Source organism: Amblyomma mixtum, chromosome 4 (assembly GCF_055824585.1).
Source record: "Amblyomma mixtum isolate Tamu chromosome 4, ASM5582458v1, whole genome shotgun sequence".
Taxonomy (NCBI): Eukaryota; Metazoa; Arthropoda; class Arachnida; order Ixodida; family Ixodidae; genus Amblyomma; species Amblyomma mixtum.
This window is the reverse complement of record NC_143015.1, coordinates 19,112,526-19,129,613: the sequence shown is the minus strand read 5'-3', so window position 1 is coordinate 19,129,613 and position 17,088 is coordinate 19,112,526. Positions and strand designations below refer to the sequence as shown.

The 17,088-nt window shown below is 46.8% G+C and overlaps 1 protein-coding gene across 1 annotated transcript in view; it reads left to right on the top strand.

Annotated features, from left to right (window-relative positions):
* Positions 1-4,132, top strand: part of LOC149345811 (uncharacterized) — a 175,115-nt gene extending 170,983 nt beyond the window's left edge. The window contains exon 5 of the mRNA XM_089586236.1: positions 910-4,132. Coding sequence (XP_089442362.1) covers positions 910-2,770 — 1,861 coding nt within the window. The 3' untranslated portion in view covers positions 2,771-4,132. The remainder of the gene's footprint in view (positions 1-909) is intronic.
* Positions 4,133-17,088: the final 12,956 nt, after the last annotated feature.

Below are 17,088 nucleotides of genomic sequence, written 5' to 3'. Positions count from 1 at the left end.
TCCACCGTAGCGACACTTTAATGCCAAATAAGATCCTCAAATCAGGCGCAGACCTATTTGCACCTAAACTATGCTAATTCATTAATGCTGTGATTGTGCTGCTTTATGACTAACGAAGAACAATTTGTCTACATTAACAAGTACTCTCATTGTTCCCCGGTTACTTCAGGTATTATTCAATGTTGGCCTTAGGTCTGCCTTTTCTAATTGACATTAGTGACATTCGTGCCATTATAAACTCTTACATCCTTACCTCACTTGATTTCAGACTTCGTGCATGCAATGGTAATTGTGTCCTAATCATACTGCTAAAACCTGTTCGATCTCTTCCCGTCGCAGAATATCGCATATTCCTTCGAATTCGCTCTTTTTAGTTTTGAACTGCCCAAAGTCCCCTGAGTACAATAAAGGTTTTCACCACCGCCCCCACCTTCTGTTTTTTGCGGCAGTTACTCGGACATTACTTGAAAGCAAAATCCAAGATAGCCATCCCATAACTTGTACGTCGGTAGTGAGGCTAACCGCACCCTTCGTTTTTTGCGTCGCAGTCTGCGATTTCCTAACGCATCGAATAAATTAGAGCATATCTAACTTTCTTGTGCTCTAAATGAGAATACGCGTCAGTAGTATTGGACGTTGACTAGAATAAGCTTTCAGTTATGCTATAGCCGTTACAGCCTTTAATGTGACAGTCGCGCGTTCCTTTTTCTGACCATCCCATATCTGGTCGGACTCGGTTCTATTCAAAGAAGTTTGTCTTGGCTGCTATGGCTAGTAGCAGAGAAATAAATGTTCGTGATTCACATCAGCTGAGATGTGGCAGCCGTGCATGTCTGTGGAATACATGAGTGCGCTTATGAACACGGAATCAGCACTTATTATGTTATCTGTTTTTCTCCTGCTGCGCAGAGCCTGCAGATTTCTTGTGGACAGCTCCGAGAGCCGCTCCGGAATCGTGTACACTCCGAGGCACACCCTGCCGGAAAACACGGTGTGCTCTTTCGAGTTCCGTGGCCGATCCCGTTTCGACCGAGTGTGGCTGTACTTCACCAGCTACTTCGTGCCAGACCGACAGCCATGGTCCAGCGTCGAGAAGTGCGATGTTAGTCAGCTGGAAGTTTATGACTCACCCGTATACGACGCAGATTTCGCGCCACCACCACCGCCGCGAGACAGCTTCCAAGAAGGCGGCAACACTCGGGACAAGAACGCTACCGACCAAAGTGCCGTTGCAGGCCTCGTGGGGCGTTTCTGCGAGAAGTCTATGCCACGGATGTGCAGCCACGCAGACGACTATCCCGGCCTTGTGCCTCCGCGTCCATGTCGCGTGGACACCGAGAGCTACCTCTCTAGCAGCCCCAAGATGGCGCTACTGTACAGGGTTTTCGGCAATGGCGATGTTACCTCTAAAACGAGTTCTTTCGTTGCTCGTTTCGAGTTTGTGGACACGTCCCAAAATGGGGCTCCCGTGAACGACAGTCGCTGCGACCGGGTATTTCGAAGCAAGACTAAACCACGCGGAAGGGTAGCTTCAGCACGGAACACTTTCTTTTACGGCCGTGGAGGCCGACGAGACCTAGTGTGCACTTATCGTTTCCAGGGCACTTCGTCGCAACGTGTTCGGCTACGGTTCGACAAAATTTACCTTGCGTCCGATGGTTGCTCAACCATTTATGATCCCGCCCAGCTTCGTTACGTCTGTCAACCTGGCGGCCGCCATTTACGTCCTGCCCTGGGGCCATCTGAAGCTAAACTACGATACTCAGAACTGAGGATCACGGAATCTTGGCTTGCGATATCAATACCAGCGGGTTGTATCTGCAGTAACTCCACATTCCTACCGTCACCTCTGGAGGTGACGTCGGTGGGAAGCGAAGTACTCCTCACGTTTGTCGTGAACGGAATGACTGTAGATGAAGACTTCACCAGCTTTGGGTTTGAGGCAAGTTACGAGTTCTTGCCTCCCACTGATTGTGGCGGGGACACCGGGCTGCTTCGAGGAAATGTTGGGGAAGCCGAGCTGTCACCAGCTACTACTGTGGATGACGATAGCTTTGGTAGTCCTGGTGTAGGCGCGTACCGCTCCGGCACGTTCAAACGCTGTCGTTGGCTTCTGGAAGCTTCCCCAGAAAAGTTTCTCTACCTCAAGATCACGGGCGGTAAGCGAGAGCCGCAGGACTGCTCAGACAGCCGCCTGCTCGTCCATTCTGGCGAAGACTTCGCACACACAACTATAATATGCGCGCACTCGCAAGGCGACGGAATAGCTCAAGAGAGCCCATCGCCAGTCGACATCTTCTCACCTGCCTGGTCCAACAGCTCTTCCTCAAAGGCGACTTTGCCGTCGCCATCCGCAAGACCGGAGCGGTTACTTCTGGAGACTCTCTGCACTGGAGCTTCGTCGCCCTTCAGGGTTAGGTGGATGGAGGTTACCCGGCCCTTCTTCAAGAGCCAAACCGGGCAGTCGTTTCGGAACGTGGACTGCCTGTACGAGTGCCCCGAGCTGGACGCCTGCATCAGCCCTGAGCTGTGGTGTGACGGAGAGCCGCACTGTCCGTCAGGCTACGACGAGGTACCGGAGAACTGTTCACGGTTTCCCACGTTGCCCGTGGCTCTTGGATGCCTTGGTGCGGTCGCCGTATTTTTCGTTGCGCTCGCAACGCTCGCATTGATGAGGCGCTCTTGTCAATTCAGGAAGTCTAAAGCGAACGGTACTGTATCCTGCTCCCAGAATGCTGGGTCCGAGGACGTCCCTATGGACAGCATCTGACAAAACATCTGTGACAAGACGGAACTGGACAGCGGGGACCCCTTGGAGAAAATTGCCATTACGGGTAGTGAGAAGAGCGACGTCCAACTCTCCTAGTGAAAAGCGGCAGTGCACTAACGCCGCCTATCGAGTGCCGTTCTCAAGCCAAGGCCGCTTTTTAGCTGGGAGTGCGTGAAAGCGGGATCGAAACTAAGTGTTTCGCACCCAAGAAGCACAACGTGGTCGAAGCTGCTGCACCACCGGATTATTCATCGAAGGCAGTGCAAGAGCAGCTCAGCGTGCAGTGTGCGATGGGATTGGATGTTTGCCACCGAGACTGCAACGATGACAGTAAAGTGTGCCTGTGTGTGTTTTATTCTGTGCTGATTGCCTCCTGTGCGGACCTGTCGTGCGGGCTATTTATCGTTCCTGGCTTGAGGTGAACACCAAATGACGTTCGACCTAATGTACATGAAAAAATGCACTTTCTACAGAACTGTGCGTTAACAGCGTAAGTTGGAAAAGAACACTTGTCGCCTTGTTTTGAAGACGTTCCGTGCAATCGAGTGAACATCTCGAGTAATGAGCTCGATGGTTATGTGCTCTGTGACCTCAGAACCCTCCAAAGCTAGGTATTACCGTACTGTTACCGCACCGCTTGTGCGACACGCTCATTTGTTTAAAAGAAAAGTTTTTCGTCTAAGCCTCATTTATTCTGTTGACGTAACGTAAGCTCGTTATTCGGCTAGCAAAGATAGTGGAACCGACAAAAACTTAATAATAAAGCCCCACCGACATTACAGGTGCGTGCGCTCAATGTCAGGTCGTGAACATAAAACGTATGTGCAACAGAAGTTACACATCTTAATTACAAGTGAGTGCGGTCTGAAAAGCATGGTGACGCCGCCTGAATGTGCTGCCCCTGGTGCAGAAACCTGTGATACGGTTAGAATATGAGGTGGCTTGCGTTGGGAGCACGTGTATCCACTTATGCCCCCAGCTCTGCTAATTTGGTCTGTGCCACGCCTCGCGAATGGGCTTCAAGAGCACGCTAAAAACTTTGATCTGGACAACCATTGCACAGTAACCTTAACATGCCGCGAAAGGAAACAAGGACAAAAAGTAGACATGAAAAAAAAAAGAGTACGTGAGCCACTTACAACTGCATTTCAATGCTGTGCTTGTTAAGAAAATACACAAGCATAAAACGCATCTGTAGGTTTTTATATTTTCTTGCATTGCATTTCGGACACGTCTATGGTAGCCTTTAAAAAAAGGCAGGCTTGTGCGGAAAAAAAATTCAGTTCAAAACGAAGCCTATATGAGCCAAAGAGGCAGCACAGAGCTATTAACATAATGACTAAAAACCGCAGTAAACAAAGGAAGCAGAAGTGCAAGATGCCGGGCTAGTTGGTAATCCATGATGAAAAAACAGCGCAAGGAACGGGACGAAAACACGAAGGAAGAAGACACAGACACGGGCGCTGCCGTGTCTGTGTCTTCTTCCTTCGTGTTTTCGTCCCGTTCCTTGCGCTGTTTTTTCATAAAGGAAGCAGGCAGGCGACAACAAAGAGCGGTCTCACCGCTATGTCGTTTTGTCGCACCAAATGGCCTACAGCTTTATTTTCCTCAATCAATCTATTGCTTGACTTTTTCTAGTTCGTTTCTAAAACAGAGCCCTCGTTGTTCGACGGACATCTGCTGTTTATCGGTCTACTCCTAGGACCGGAATGCTGCCATATTCAAATAAAATTAGTTCAATTCGTCATTTTTAAAGATGTATACACACATCTGTCATTGTTATCTTGGTAAAAAGCTGTTTACTTACTACTTGAATACGCTGATGTACTCGGTTCAAAGACCACATGAACTCTAAAGCTGAGAATGTGATTGAACAGCCTTTAGCGTGATCTACTTAGGGCTCGCATTCAGCTGCTCAAAAATAAGGGGTTGGGCCGCCTGGTGGCGTCGCTATGCATTTCAGACAAGCTGGCGTATAATGGTATAAACGTTGTACCCATATTATCATCTGCGAGCTTGAATAAGTGTTGCATTCTCACCCTACCAGCTCATAATAGCGCGAAACAGCAACGGCCCTAGGCACGTGCAGTTTCAATATTGTGACAAAGTTATCTAAAATCGTGGGTCTCTGATATTTTCTTGGCGGAAGACGACACAGCCTAAGTGAATTAGGAGACGTGTGGAAGGTGATGACTTATGCATATCATATAAGGGAAATGGAACCATCGGAAGTGTTGGCGGGAAATTCGCAAGAAAGAATACTAGACACTCATTGAAGACACCATAGGAGACAAGCTAACGGCTCTCACATTTACGTCTTTATAAATGTTGTTAAGAAGCCCCGAAGTTTGCTTGTTATTTTCCGCCACACTATTCAAGCTCGCGCCGTCAAAAAAGAAAAACAAACCGCGATCACCGTTGGGAAGTGCATGGCGGTGTGTCATATCCTCGGTCAAGAAAGTTGTGCATTGACGTTGCCGCAGTTTGCTTTTGACAACGGCTGTGACGGCGTTACCAGTATTTCATTTTTTGCCTTGCCTTGTTTAGAGTTCGGTTTCGGTGAGCACGCCCTCCATGTCATATCAGCTCGGTAATGTACCGACATAGGCCAACCTCAATTTGTCGGCTGTGTTCCTCTAAAAACCTGCATCCGAAATACTATATCCCAAAAGGCATCCTCCTCCAGCTATTCCTTCCAGGTGTTTGGTGAAAAGCAAGCACGCTTATATCCTTCCCTGAGACAGTGATCTCAAGAAAAAAGCTAAATCAGTTGTTCCCACGTGGTGCTACTTCACCTTCTTCTTGGTGTGAGTACATGTGCAGCGCTACTCGCAGAATAAAGGAATGGACAACACAGCCGATATTGCTAGCCACACTGTTAATTGAAGTGATGAAACATTGCGTGTCTCTTTGTGCGTGACGTTTATGACAAAGTGTATTGTGATGACGAGCGTATTTTGAACCGCCGCATAATGAGCTTTAAAGAAAATAAAGCGTAAAATGCAGCTCCTGTGAAATCTGTGTGTAGCAGTGTCTTCGTGGTTCTTAAGCTTTCAGTTATGCTTGCACTCCTGTGTTCAGCTTAAGTTAAGGACAACGCAGTGACCTATGGAAAGAAAAATGATGGGTGTAACGTTAAGAGATCGGAAGCGGGCGGAGTGGGTGAAAGAACAGATGCGGGTTAATGACATCCCAGTCGAAATCAAGAGGGAGAAATAGTCTCGGGCACGGCATGTAATGCGAATGCAAGATAACCGCTGGTCGTTAAAGGTAACGGAGTGGATTCCAAGAGAAGGCAAGCGTAGCAGGGGGGCGGAAGAATGTTAGGTTTGCGGATGAGATTAAGAAGTTTGCGGGAATAAGGTGGCCGCAGCTGCCAAAGAAGGACAGGGTTAATTGGAGAGACATGGGAGAGGTCTTTGTCCTGCAGTGGACGTAGCAACGCCGAAGCCGCCGCTACCTTGTTTCCTTCAGCCAACATGGTGATCCGCACCGACGCCCTTCAAGCAACCCGTCTACTCCGACGCGTCAGTCCCAGCCCAGAAATTTGTCCGGATATACACCGTCTGGCGGCTCGCATCCGCAACCCATTCGAAATGAGTGGGTCTCACGTGACCTGCTGAGTTCACACTGCTCCACAGATTCTACAACCCGCCTGACGACACTGCCCTAATCAATGCCTTATTTTATCAACATGCATGGCGCTAGCCCCTTCTCACGAGAAAGGAATACGTCCGACACCGCACACGTGCTTTCGTCCCTCCGTGTGCGATAACCCTCCCCTGCGGTCTTACGCGTGCAGAGGAGGTTGTGCAGAGGAGGATCCGGGTCGGAGCTACCCCTACTCCGGCTGTCCCTCAGAAGTAGCCTATTAATTTGCACTAATATCCCGCCCAGCCTGTCCTGTCGCAACTTCCAAAACATTGAGGCAGATATTGACCACTTGTAGGATTTACCAGCGCTGAAGCCTACGAGAATTCGGCTCCTGGCAGCAAAATGTCTACCGCCAAACAAACCTTCCACATATATTACATCGGCTTACCTTTTGTCATTCATTTAGCACTTCTTTATATTTTTATTTTTACCTTCACAACTCCCTTGATTCCCTGATGTGGTAAATAACTTTATCGAAGTCGAAACTGGTGCTCCGTAGAACAGTGTCAAAGTGAGGTCTACCCTACTGGCATCTCACTGCAACGGTACGTTGTCCCAATCGCTTTGGCTCTGTGGTGTGCCGTTTCCACTGAATGCCTATACCATCCAGAAAGGTCTAAACGCAATCTGTGGGAGCTATCAGGTGGGGCTTTCAGATGATCGCTGGGTAATTTGAATGAAACGCATGTTACGTAGGAAACTCTAATAATTCCCTGGAACCTTCAGAGAGACTGTTCGATTGTGCTTACTGTTGACCTTATTGAGGGAATATTGCGTGAGAATTATTTGTGTTCGTGGTACAGAAACGGTGCGATCTTGGTGCACTTTGCAGTAGTTTGAAGAACACATATGCTTCATATCCCTCTAAACATTGGCGATCGCATTGATAAAAATAAATACGTATATCACCTTATCCCCTGCAAGCACAAAATGAATGCTGAGTTTAACGTTCAATCAATATAGAAATGAAATAAGCCAACAGCCACAGAAACCAAAGGGCACAGGGTATTTTTTTTAATTGATTTATTTATTTTGTGGTGTTGATCAATTTAGAATATTACTGAATATGTTATCGCTTAAAGCTAATTGATTAGAAAAGCAGAAGAAAAAACAACCACATGCCGCCGGTGGGATCCGAACCTACGACCTCCGAATTACGCGTCCGGTGCTCTACCTCTGAGCTACGGCGACGGCTGTCAAGTCTTCTGTTTTCGGGGGTATTTTATGTTTACAAGTAACCTAACCTTGAGAGTGTTCACCAGCGCCACCCACGTTCATAAGCGGCGGACGTAGAACGTCCTGAGTTACCGCAGGTGTGACGTAGAACGTCATCGAACGGGGAGGGTGGAAGCTGCGTGAGAACCCTCTTATGCTTCCTATGGCGTCAAGGCTGCCAGAACCGAGGCCCTCGCTAAGCAATTAAGCAAACAAGGGAAGGGGAATGAGGGGCTCGTTATAAAATATGAAAGAAGCCAACAGCCACAGAAACCAAGGGGCACAGGGCATGTTAATGAGATTGAAACTTGGAACTAAAAAGGGTGCGGTAAACGTTTAGTTTTGCAGATGCTATATTGATAGAATACTGCCCTTTTGTAATGCTTTATTATTGTAGATTAGAGAAGAGAGTGTTTTATATCACATGCCGTGGCTCTTTAGAAAATCTTAGAGCAAGCGCGTGACTTCCGCCCGCTTCTGCAAAATGGCGGCGCCCGTCGAAGCGGGGCCTCTCGCTACCAGCTCGTCGTTGTCGCTACACTATTCCTCAAGTTCACGGCAAACCGAAGGCGCACGAAGCTTTCGTTTTGTCCGAAGATGCCCACACCACAAAAATCTATCGATGTAAGCAGCCGAATTTTAGCATTGCTTCTGTATTTCAAAGCTACTAGGCTTAGCGAGTACGCGCCGCTTGGAGTTATAAAGCGTGGCAGGTTCAAACAGGTTTATTTATTTTGGTCTAGAAAGAGGGCAAAAAGAATAATTCGTTCTCTTTGTCGCCTTTGAATAAATAATGGTTTAAATTTAACTCCATAGCTGCTTTTTTCAGCATTTTTTCAGTTTATAGAATGACGCCGTTCCTAGCAACACTGAAATTAAGGCGGGAGTTATCTGGCGAAAGCGCCACAGTTTTGCCGCGTCTAGTGTAGCACGTCCGCAGTGAGTCGGTGTCCCGCCGTACTGTTACTCGCTGCGGGAAGTTGGCTGCATGCTAGCCGCCCTTTAGGAGCGCTCCTGATTCTTCGTAGCTGCGCTTGGCGAATAGTGGCTGAGTTCGTCACTGAGAAGCATGCAGCTTTCGGCTTTAAAGAGATAGCCGAAGCACAGGTCAGTCTCGCTATATTAACATAGTATAATGAAATAATTGATGCAAAAAAAGAATAGCCATTCCCACTGGAAGCTTGCATACCCGCTCATGGGTTTTGATATCTTCTTTAAAACGACAGCTGTTCAGCGCCCGTTGCAGGGTTTCGCGTCGGCGTAACTGGCACGTGTTTTGCCGTGAGAACCACTGGGAGGATGGCTCTCATGTGATTAGGAGGGAATGGCGAGAGGATAGAAATGCTTAACCGGAGGGTGGTTATTACGAGCACAACCAGGGGAGGGGGGGGGGGCGGAGAAGGAGGATATTATGGACATAGCCATAAGAAGACGTCATCAGGGGATAGATAGTTTCCTAGTCGCCACGAAACAGACTTGGAAGTAATAGAATTTAGCTGCCAGCATTCAGCGATTTTTCCCAGTAACTTGTAATGTAACGAGTAACTCTTCATTCGTAGTATTTTAGTAACGCAAATAACTATTTTCAAGCACTAATTTCGAACAAAAAGTGGCTGGTGGCTCTGCCACAACACAGCTGTTGAATCCAGCTTTCTTCGTCGTGCAGGTGTTGTCACCCTTCATCATTTGCGCCATGATCCCGGGAATGTTTTGTGCTTCCTGGTCGATCTCGATGGACCATGCGCCCTTGCGCGGCGCGGCTTATGGAGGCACAATCTTCGAACCAGCTGCAAACGCTCCTTTCCCCACAACAATGTCTCAGCACAACTGGATTTTCAGTTCCAATTGGAAAGCCTCATCGTCAGGGACCACTGTCAACGCGCTAACTAGAAATGAGCAACGACCATCCTCGGCACTTTGCGGGCTCTGTGGCTGTGCCACAACACAGTTGTCGACTCCAATCGTCTTCGCCATGTAGCTTGGCAGCCATTACACTCGCTTTTCGAAAAAAAAAAGTAACTATTTCTTTCGTACAGCTCCCAAGAACTCAGTGTTGCCTTGCTATAAGTGTCCAGTGCATTCATGTTATTCGGTCCTTGTTGCTGTTGTGCGGAAACATTGAGAGAAATCCTGGCCCCGAATAGTTAGACGTTATTCTTGACAAACCAGGATGTCGTCTGGCCAGACAAAATGAGTAGGAGGAGGAGGAAGGAGGCATAAAAGGAAAGGCAAGAAGGTAAACAAAATGAGTAAATGAAGTACATGCGCTTAGGGGTCAACTGTTCTCAATCGATCAAAAGATGACAGATTTACCCCAGGTCTTAGCACATTAGAAAGCCGCTATGGAAGTCTGTCGACAATGCGCAATGACCTAGAGGCAATCCAGGCTCGTCTGGACGATGCAGAAAATCACCCATGGAGAAAAATACCTAATTTTCTATGCTTTACGCGGTACTAACTCATCTGAAACATAAGCGCAATCCGAGGCCCTAATTATTTGCAGATGCTCTGATTACCTTGACAACCGATTCAGAACAAACGAGGATGAACGTGCCAGCCGCCTCGGACGACACTCAGAGTACTGGCAACGTCCGATTATCGTACAGTTCATATCCAGCAAAAAAGCAAAAGGGTTAGTTCTTTCCAAAGGTCCAAAATTCAATGGTAAGGCTACAGCGTAGGTGAAGACTTTTCGCGCCGTTTCCAGAATTGCTGTAAGCCTCTTGTAGCTTTTCCAAAGGCGAATCTGTGTGTTTTGCCCTGAGGTTTAAAACACTACATATCGGCCCAACACGTTACACTTCTGATGAACCTTCTGAAACTGTTAACAAAATATCTTAACAATAAACTTATTTCCAACCCCTATATATAGCCTTCATTGATTACGAGAAAGCATTTGACTCAGTGGAAAACTCAGCCTTCAAGCAGGCATTGCGGAATCAGGGTCCGGAAGAATGTTATGCGAAAATATTGGAAGATATTTATAACGATTGCACAGCTACTATAGTTCTCCATAAAGTAAGCAATAAAATTCCAATACGGAAAGGTGTCAGGCAGGGAGACACAATCTCGCCAATGCTATTTACCGCCTGCTTACAGGAGGTATTCCGGGGCCTGAAATGGGAAGAGTTGGGGATAAGAGTTAATGGAGAATACCTGAGTAATTTGCGATTCGCTGATGACATTGCCTTGCTAAGCCACTCAGGACGAGAACTACAAAGCATGATCAATGATTTAGACAGGCAGAGCAGAACAGTGGGGTTAAAAATTAACATGCAGAAAACCAAAGTAATGTACAACAACCTAGGAAGGGAACAGCAGTTCGCAGTTCGTAGCGAAGTGCTGGAAGTAGTAAGGGAATATGTCTATTTAGGGAAGGTAGTGACCGCAGATCCGGATCATGAGAGGGAAATAACTAGAAGAATAAGAACGGGGTGAAACGCATATGACAGGTTCTCTCAGATCATGAATGGCAGTTTACCAATAACCCTCAAGAGAAAAGTGTACAACAGCTGTATCTTACCAGTACTCACCTATGGGGCAGAAACGTGGAGGCTAACAAAGAGGGTTCAGATTAAGTTAAGGACAACGCAGCGAGCTATGGAAAGAAAAATGATAGGTGTAACGTTAACAGATCGGAAGAGGGCGGAGTGGGTGAGGGAACAAACGCGGGTTAATGACATCCTAGTCGAAATCAAGAGGAAGAAGTGGGCTAGGGCAGGGCATGTAATGCGAAGGAAATATAACCGCTGGTCCTTAAGGGTAACGGAGTGGATTCCAAGAGAAGGCAAACGTAGCAGGAGACGGCAGAAAGTTAAGTGGGCGGATGAGATTAAGAAGTTTGCGGGGATACAGTGGCCGCAACTGGCAAAGGACAGGGTTAATTGGAGAGACATAAGAGAGGCCTTTGCCCTGCGGTGGGTGTAGTGAGGCTGATGATGATATCTCCGCCGGCCTTTGCATTGTGCCCCACGTACTTTTCCTGTAGACTTTTCCCTATCGGTAATGTTTACTAACGTTCGCATCTTCATGCCGAAACGTCATATCGTGTCAAACATTATACCTTCGTCAGACACCAATCTACTTGTACTAGCCGAAACATGGTTGAACAACGACGCACATGACTCGGAGATTTCGTTTGAAATCCCAAATTATCGCCTCTTGAGCACTGATTGCAAAGAAGCTCGCGGAGGAGGGGTTCTAAATGCCATCAAGAATCAGTTATCGTATTCAGCCATGAGTGACACTTCGGGCTTAGAAATTTTATGGCTGATGTATCGTGCTTCACCACTGTCACTCTTAACTGTTGTAGGTGTGCGCTATATGCCACCTCGCAGTAGTGCTGACTTTCTTCGCAGGGTTTACATCATTCTAAATCAACTGGTTTCTAAACACAAATATTGACCGGAGCAATAAACTGGAGCCCGCAGTCAGCCAGGAAGAGGCGAGGAAATTCGTTGATATTTGCCTTAATTTTAATTTCACCCTACTGGCATCTGAACCAACACGTGTTGCACTAGAAGCAGCAAACACTCTAGACGTCATACTGGCCACTCATCTAGACATATCTCCGAGCTATCAGCGACCATAAAGTAATTCATGCCACTTTTGACTCCACACCTGTATTAAACGAAACTTCTCGAAAAACTATTCGGCAATACGACAAAGGAAACTACGAAGCAATCAGCAGTGACCCAACATTCTGTCAGCATTTGAAATGCCCTGTAATATAAGAGGTGTAAGTGAGAACTGTGCACTTTTCAGACATATAATAACCTAAGTAAGCACTGAATATTGGCCAACATGGCGTTTTAGGAAGACTAATCAGAATCCCTGGTTCACAAAAGCACTAGAAAGGCTTGAAAATAAGAAAAAAATCCACACTTCTTACAGCTAAGCGACAAGGAAGCCCAAATGCGTGGCAAAATTACCACGACGCAGCAGGCGCATACTTGTCCGCGATTGTGAATGCTTAGCGCTCCTTCTGCGATGTAGTTTAGAAGTTCTATTGGGGCTAGATGGCTCATTGCACTCGAGAAAAGAAAGAAGTAGCGCCGAAAACACAGCTGCAACTAAAACTGAAGGCACAGCGCACGAAAGACAGGACTAAGGTAGGGACAAACACAGCGCTGACTTGCGACTAAAATGCTTTATTGCTCGCACGCAATAAATAGGCGAAAAAGGAGCACAATCAACAGAACAGCATCAGTGATGATTGTCAAGAAACACAACAAACAAAAGCACACAAACGCATCCTACACTATCGTACTTAACTGCTAAGATAGTCAATTTCTTTTTGTGTTAGCGTGACGGAAGGCTTGCTGACGCAATTGTCAAGACCCCGGTGAATAAAAAGAGCTTCAACTATTTCCCGTGTACGTTGGTCCTTATGTTTATACACTATTGTAGTACGTTTGAAAAGAGGGGTGCATTTACAAGAAAGCCAATGTAGAGCCAAATTGCTTTTGGGGGGTGGTTTTAGGGAGCGTTTATGCTCACTTAAACGATCATTTAGGCAGCGCCCTGTCTGGCCAATATAACACCGCCCACAGGATAGCTCAATCATATACACAACATTTTAACGGTACTGCACATATGGTGATTCGTGATTTTTTTCACATTCGGCAGGTGGAGGTCCTCCGCCGTTGTCGGTCTTACACAAGCGCTGCAGCTTGTTAGGGGCAGAAAAGAGGACTCTGACCCCGGCTTTTCCAGCAATTCTTTTCAGGCTATGCGATACCTTGTGCACATAAGGTGTCACCGCGAAGTTTCGGTTTTCTGCAACAAGGGAACTCGTTGGTTTGGTCCTGAATTCGGCAAGAATCTTCTCCGCTACAGCGCGCAGGATGTGGTCTGGAAAGCCGGCCTTCTTCAGCCTCATGATCTGGCATCTGAAGCTAGATTGGATTTGATGGGAACATGACCTGGAAATGGCATTTTTTAGGGCTGCTGTCACGACGCCTCGTTTCACTATTTTTGAATGAGAGGATGAGTATAATAAAATCCCTTTTTGTGCTCGGGGTGTGTAGCGCCAGCATACCCCATCGTCGCACATCATTATCTGTAGGTCTAGAAAGCGAATGCTGTCATGATCCGGAACTTCCATCGTTAGTTGAAATGGTCTTAGATTAGACCTGAATAAAGTGAGGATATCACTGGCTTGCTTTGCAACGCTGTGGCCACTTCTTAATCGGAAAATCACCAGAAAGTCATCAACGTATCGGAACACACGTACCACTGAAGATCCCAGTAAGGCTTTTTTGTAACTTTTGGTCCAAGGAAGCTAGTATACAGTCACTGAGGAACGGAGCGAGGCCCGAGCCTATACGCACGCCCTCCTTCTGGATAAAGTAGCTGCCGTTGAACGACACGACCGTCGAGCGCAGATATAGATCTAGTAGATCAAGGAGGCTGGCAACGTCAATTCCGCAGTGGTTTTGAAATTTGGTAACAATGCTTCTTCTCAGCCAAAAACAACAAGAAGGAATAATCTTTCCGAGTCATTGTAACCGGAAAAGGCACTTGGCAACTTGCCCTCGGGTCCTACCTAAAAAACTGTTTTTCGGAACTAACCATCAGTGTGATCTTTTCCTTGTGCGCCGCCCAGCAGCTGTGTCTGAAGTTTTTCAGTAGAAACCTTTAAAAAATGTCAGCGCCTTGTCTGTTGACATCAAGGGCATGTTCTATTCCCTCCCTCAAAACGCCGTGCACAGTGCCGTGGGCCGAGCAATTGACATGTACGGTGTTACCAGATTTCAAAACCACTGCGGAATTGACGTTGCCAGCCTCCTTGATCTACTAGATCTATATCTGCGCTCGACGGTCGCGTCGTTCAACGGCAGCTACTTTATCCAGAAGGAGGGCGTCTGTATAGGCTCGGACCTCGCTCCGTTCCTCAGTGACTGTCTACTAGCTTCCTTCGACCAAAAGTTACACCAAGCCTTACTGGGATCTTCAGTGGTACGTGTGTTCCGATACGTTGATGACTTTCTGGTGATTTTCCGATTAAGAAGTGGCCACAGCGTTGCAAAGCAAGCCAGTGATATCCTCACTTTATTCAGGTCTAATCTAAGACCATTTCAACTAACGATGGAAGTTCTGGATCATGACGGCATTCGCTTTGTAGACCTACAGATAAGGATGTGCGACGATGGGGTATGCTGGCGCTACGCACCCCGAGCACAAAAAGGGATTTCATCATACTCATCCTCTCATTCAAAAATAGTGAAACGAGGAGTCGTGACAGCAGCCCTAAAAGTCATTTCCAGGTCATGTTCCCATCAAATGCAATCTAGCTTCAGATGCCAGATCATGAGGCTGAAGAAGGTCGGCTTTCCAGACCACATCCTGCGCGCTGTAGCGGAGAAGATTCTTGCCGAATTCAGGACCAAACCAACGAGTTCCCTTGTTGCAGAAAACCGAAACTTCGCGGCGATACCTTATGTGCACAAGGTATCGCATAGCCTGAAAAGAATTGCTGGAAAAGCCGGGGTCAGAGTCCTCTTTTCTGCCCCTAACAAGCTGCAGCGCTTGTGTAAGACCGACAACGGCGGAGGACCTCCACCTGCCGAATGTGAAAAAAATCACGAATCACCATATGTGCAGTACCGTTAAAATGTTGTGTATATGATTGAGCTATCCTGTGGGCGGTGTTATATTGGCCAGACAGGGCGCTGCCTAAATGATCGTTTAAGTGAGCATAAACGCTCCCTAAAACCACCCCCCAAAAGCAATGTGGCTTTACATTGGCTTTCTTGTAAATGCACTCCTTTTTTCAAACGTACTACAATAGTGTATAAACATAAGGACCAACGTACGCGGGAAATAGTTGAAGCTCTTTTAATTCACCGGGGTCTTGACAATTGCGTCAGCAAGCCTTCCGTCACGCTAACACAAAAAGAAATTGACTATCTTAGCAGTTAAGTACGATAGTGTAGGATGCGTTTGTGTGCTTTTGTTTGTTGTGTTTCTTGACAATCATCACTGATGCTGTTCTGTTGATTGTGCTCCTTTTTCGCCTATTTATTGCGTGCGAGCAATAAAGCATTTTAGTCCCAAGTCAGCGCTGTGTTTGTCCCTACCTTAGTCCTGTCTTTCGTGCGCTGTGCCTTCAGTTTTAACAATGTACCGACTAGCCCAAACAAATACCTTAGTACAGCTGCAACTGCATATGCATGCAATCTCTGAAAAGCGAGCAAATATACAGACACCTGGGCATGCGCACAAACAAACCTCCTGTGCAATGAACAGAACCGTTCAGGATATGATATCTCAGCTTGAAATAGGTTCAAAAATGTATCGTTGACACAACGTTTTTCTCTTTTTGTGATGTGGTACGCTTCCAAAATCTCCCGTGTCTTACTATAACCGCTCCTGCCCAGAATATTTATCCCTTCTAGTCGTGGTTCACACTTTTTGCAGTGCTCACAATTTTCTTCCGCCGTATGTTCTGCCGCTCGTTGACAGACCTGGTACTCTGCGCAGTGTTTGGGTAGATGTGCACATCCTACTTCTTTGAGCGAGCGCGCGTGCTCCGCTGCACGGTCGTTGATGCACCTGCTTGTTTGGCCCACATAGGCCTTCCCGCAGGTCAGCGATATCTCACAGACCCCACCAGAGCAGCACTACACAAACTGTTTCCCATGCTTTCCAAAGCGTTTTAAAAGTGTTTCCCAGCGAAATAAACCTCTTCAGGTTGTCGTCCCCTACATCATGAAGAGTCGCGTTTCTGACAGTCTTCTGCACGTTTGCTGTACCACGCTCGCCTTTGATTTGCTATGCCAGCTTATGATATTGCTCTTCGATGATGTCGAAGAGAACCCTGGACCTCCCTCTAATAGCGACGACATTTAAATCCAGGAAGCCATCAAGCGCTTATAGATCTGCCTCACAGCTACGCACTCTGAGCTTGAGCAAATTAAATAGGTTCAAAATGCGCAAGAGAAGCGTATACTTGACCTTTTAAATAGTACAAATATTTTGGATGCCGATAAACAAAGCGGATCGGGCAATGTATTCAACGCAGGAGTGTCACATAACCTGGAACGGGAAATAGGAACAACGAAAGCAGCAAGCTTTGTTACCAGCAACCGAATGCGGAGAGCAAATCTTTTGTTCTTTGGGATCAACGATTCCTTCAATGAGCAATAAAAAGAACCCGAGGAAAAAGTTATGTCGCTCTGCGAAAACAATCTAGACCTAAAACTTCAGCCTTGTATAGAGCGCACACCCTACCTTGGTAATGTCTCAGCGTCAAAAAAGCGTCCTGTAATCGTAAAATTCGTACATTTGAACAATAAGGAAACCATATTGTGTTACGAGCGTAAGCGAAAAGACATATATTTTGCTATTAGAGAGGACTTCGCCTCTCCCACCTGGCTTGCACGTTAAAAACTGTTGGCTTTCATCCGACCGCCGAAATGTGCAAGTAAACTCAGCTTTGATGAATT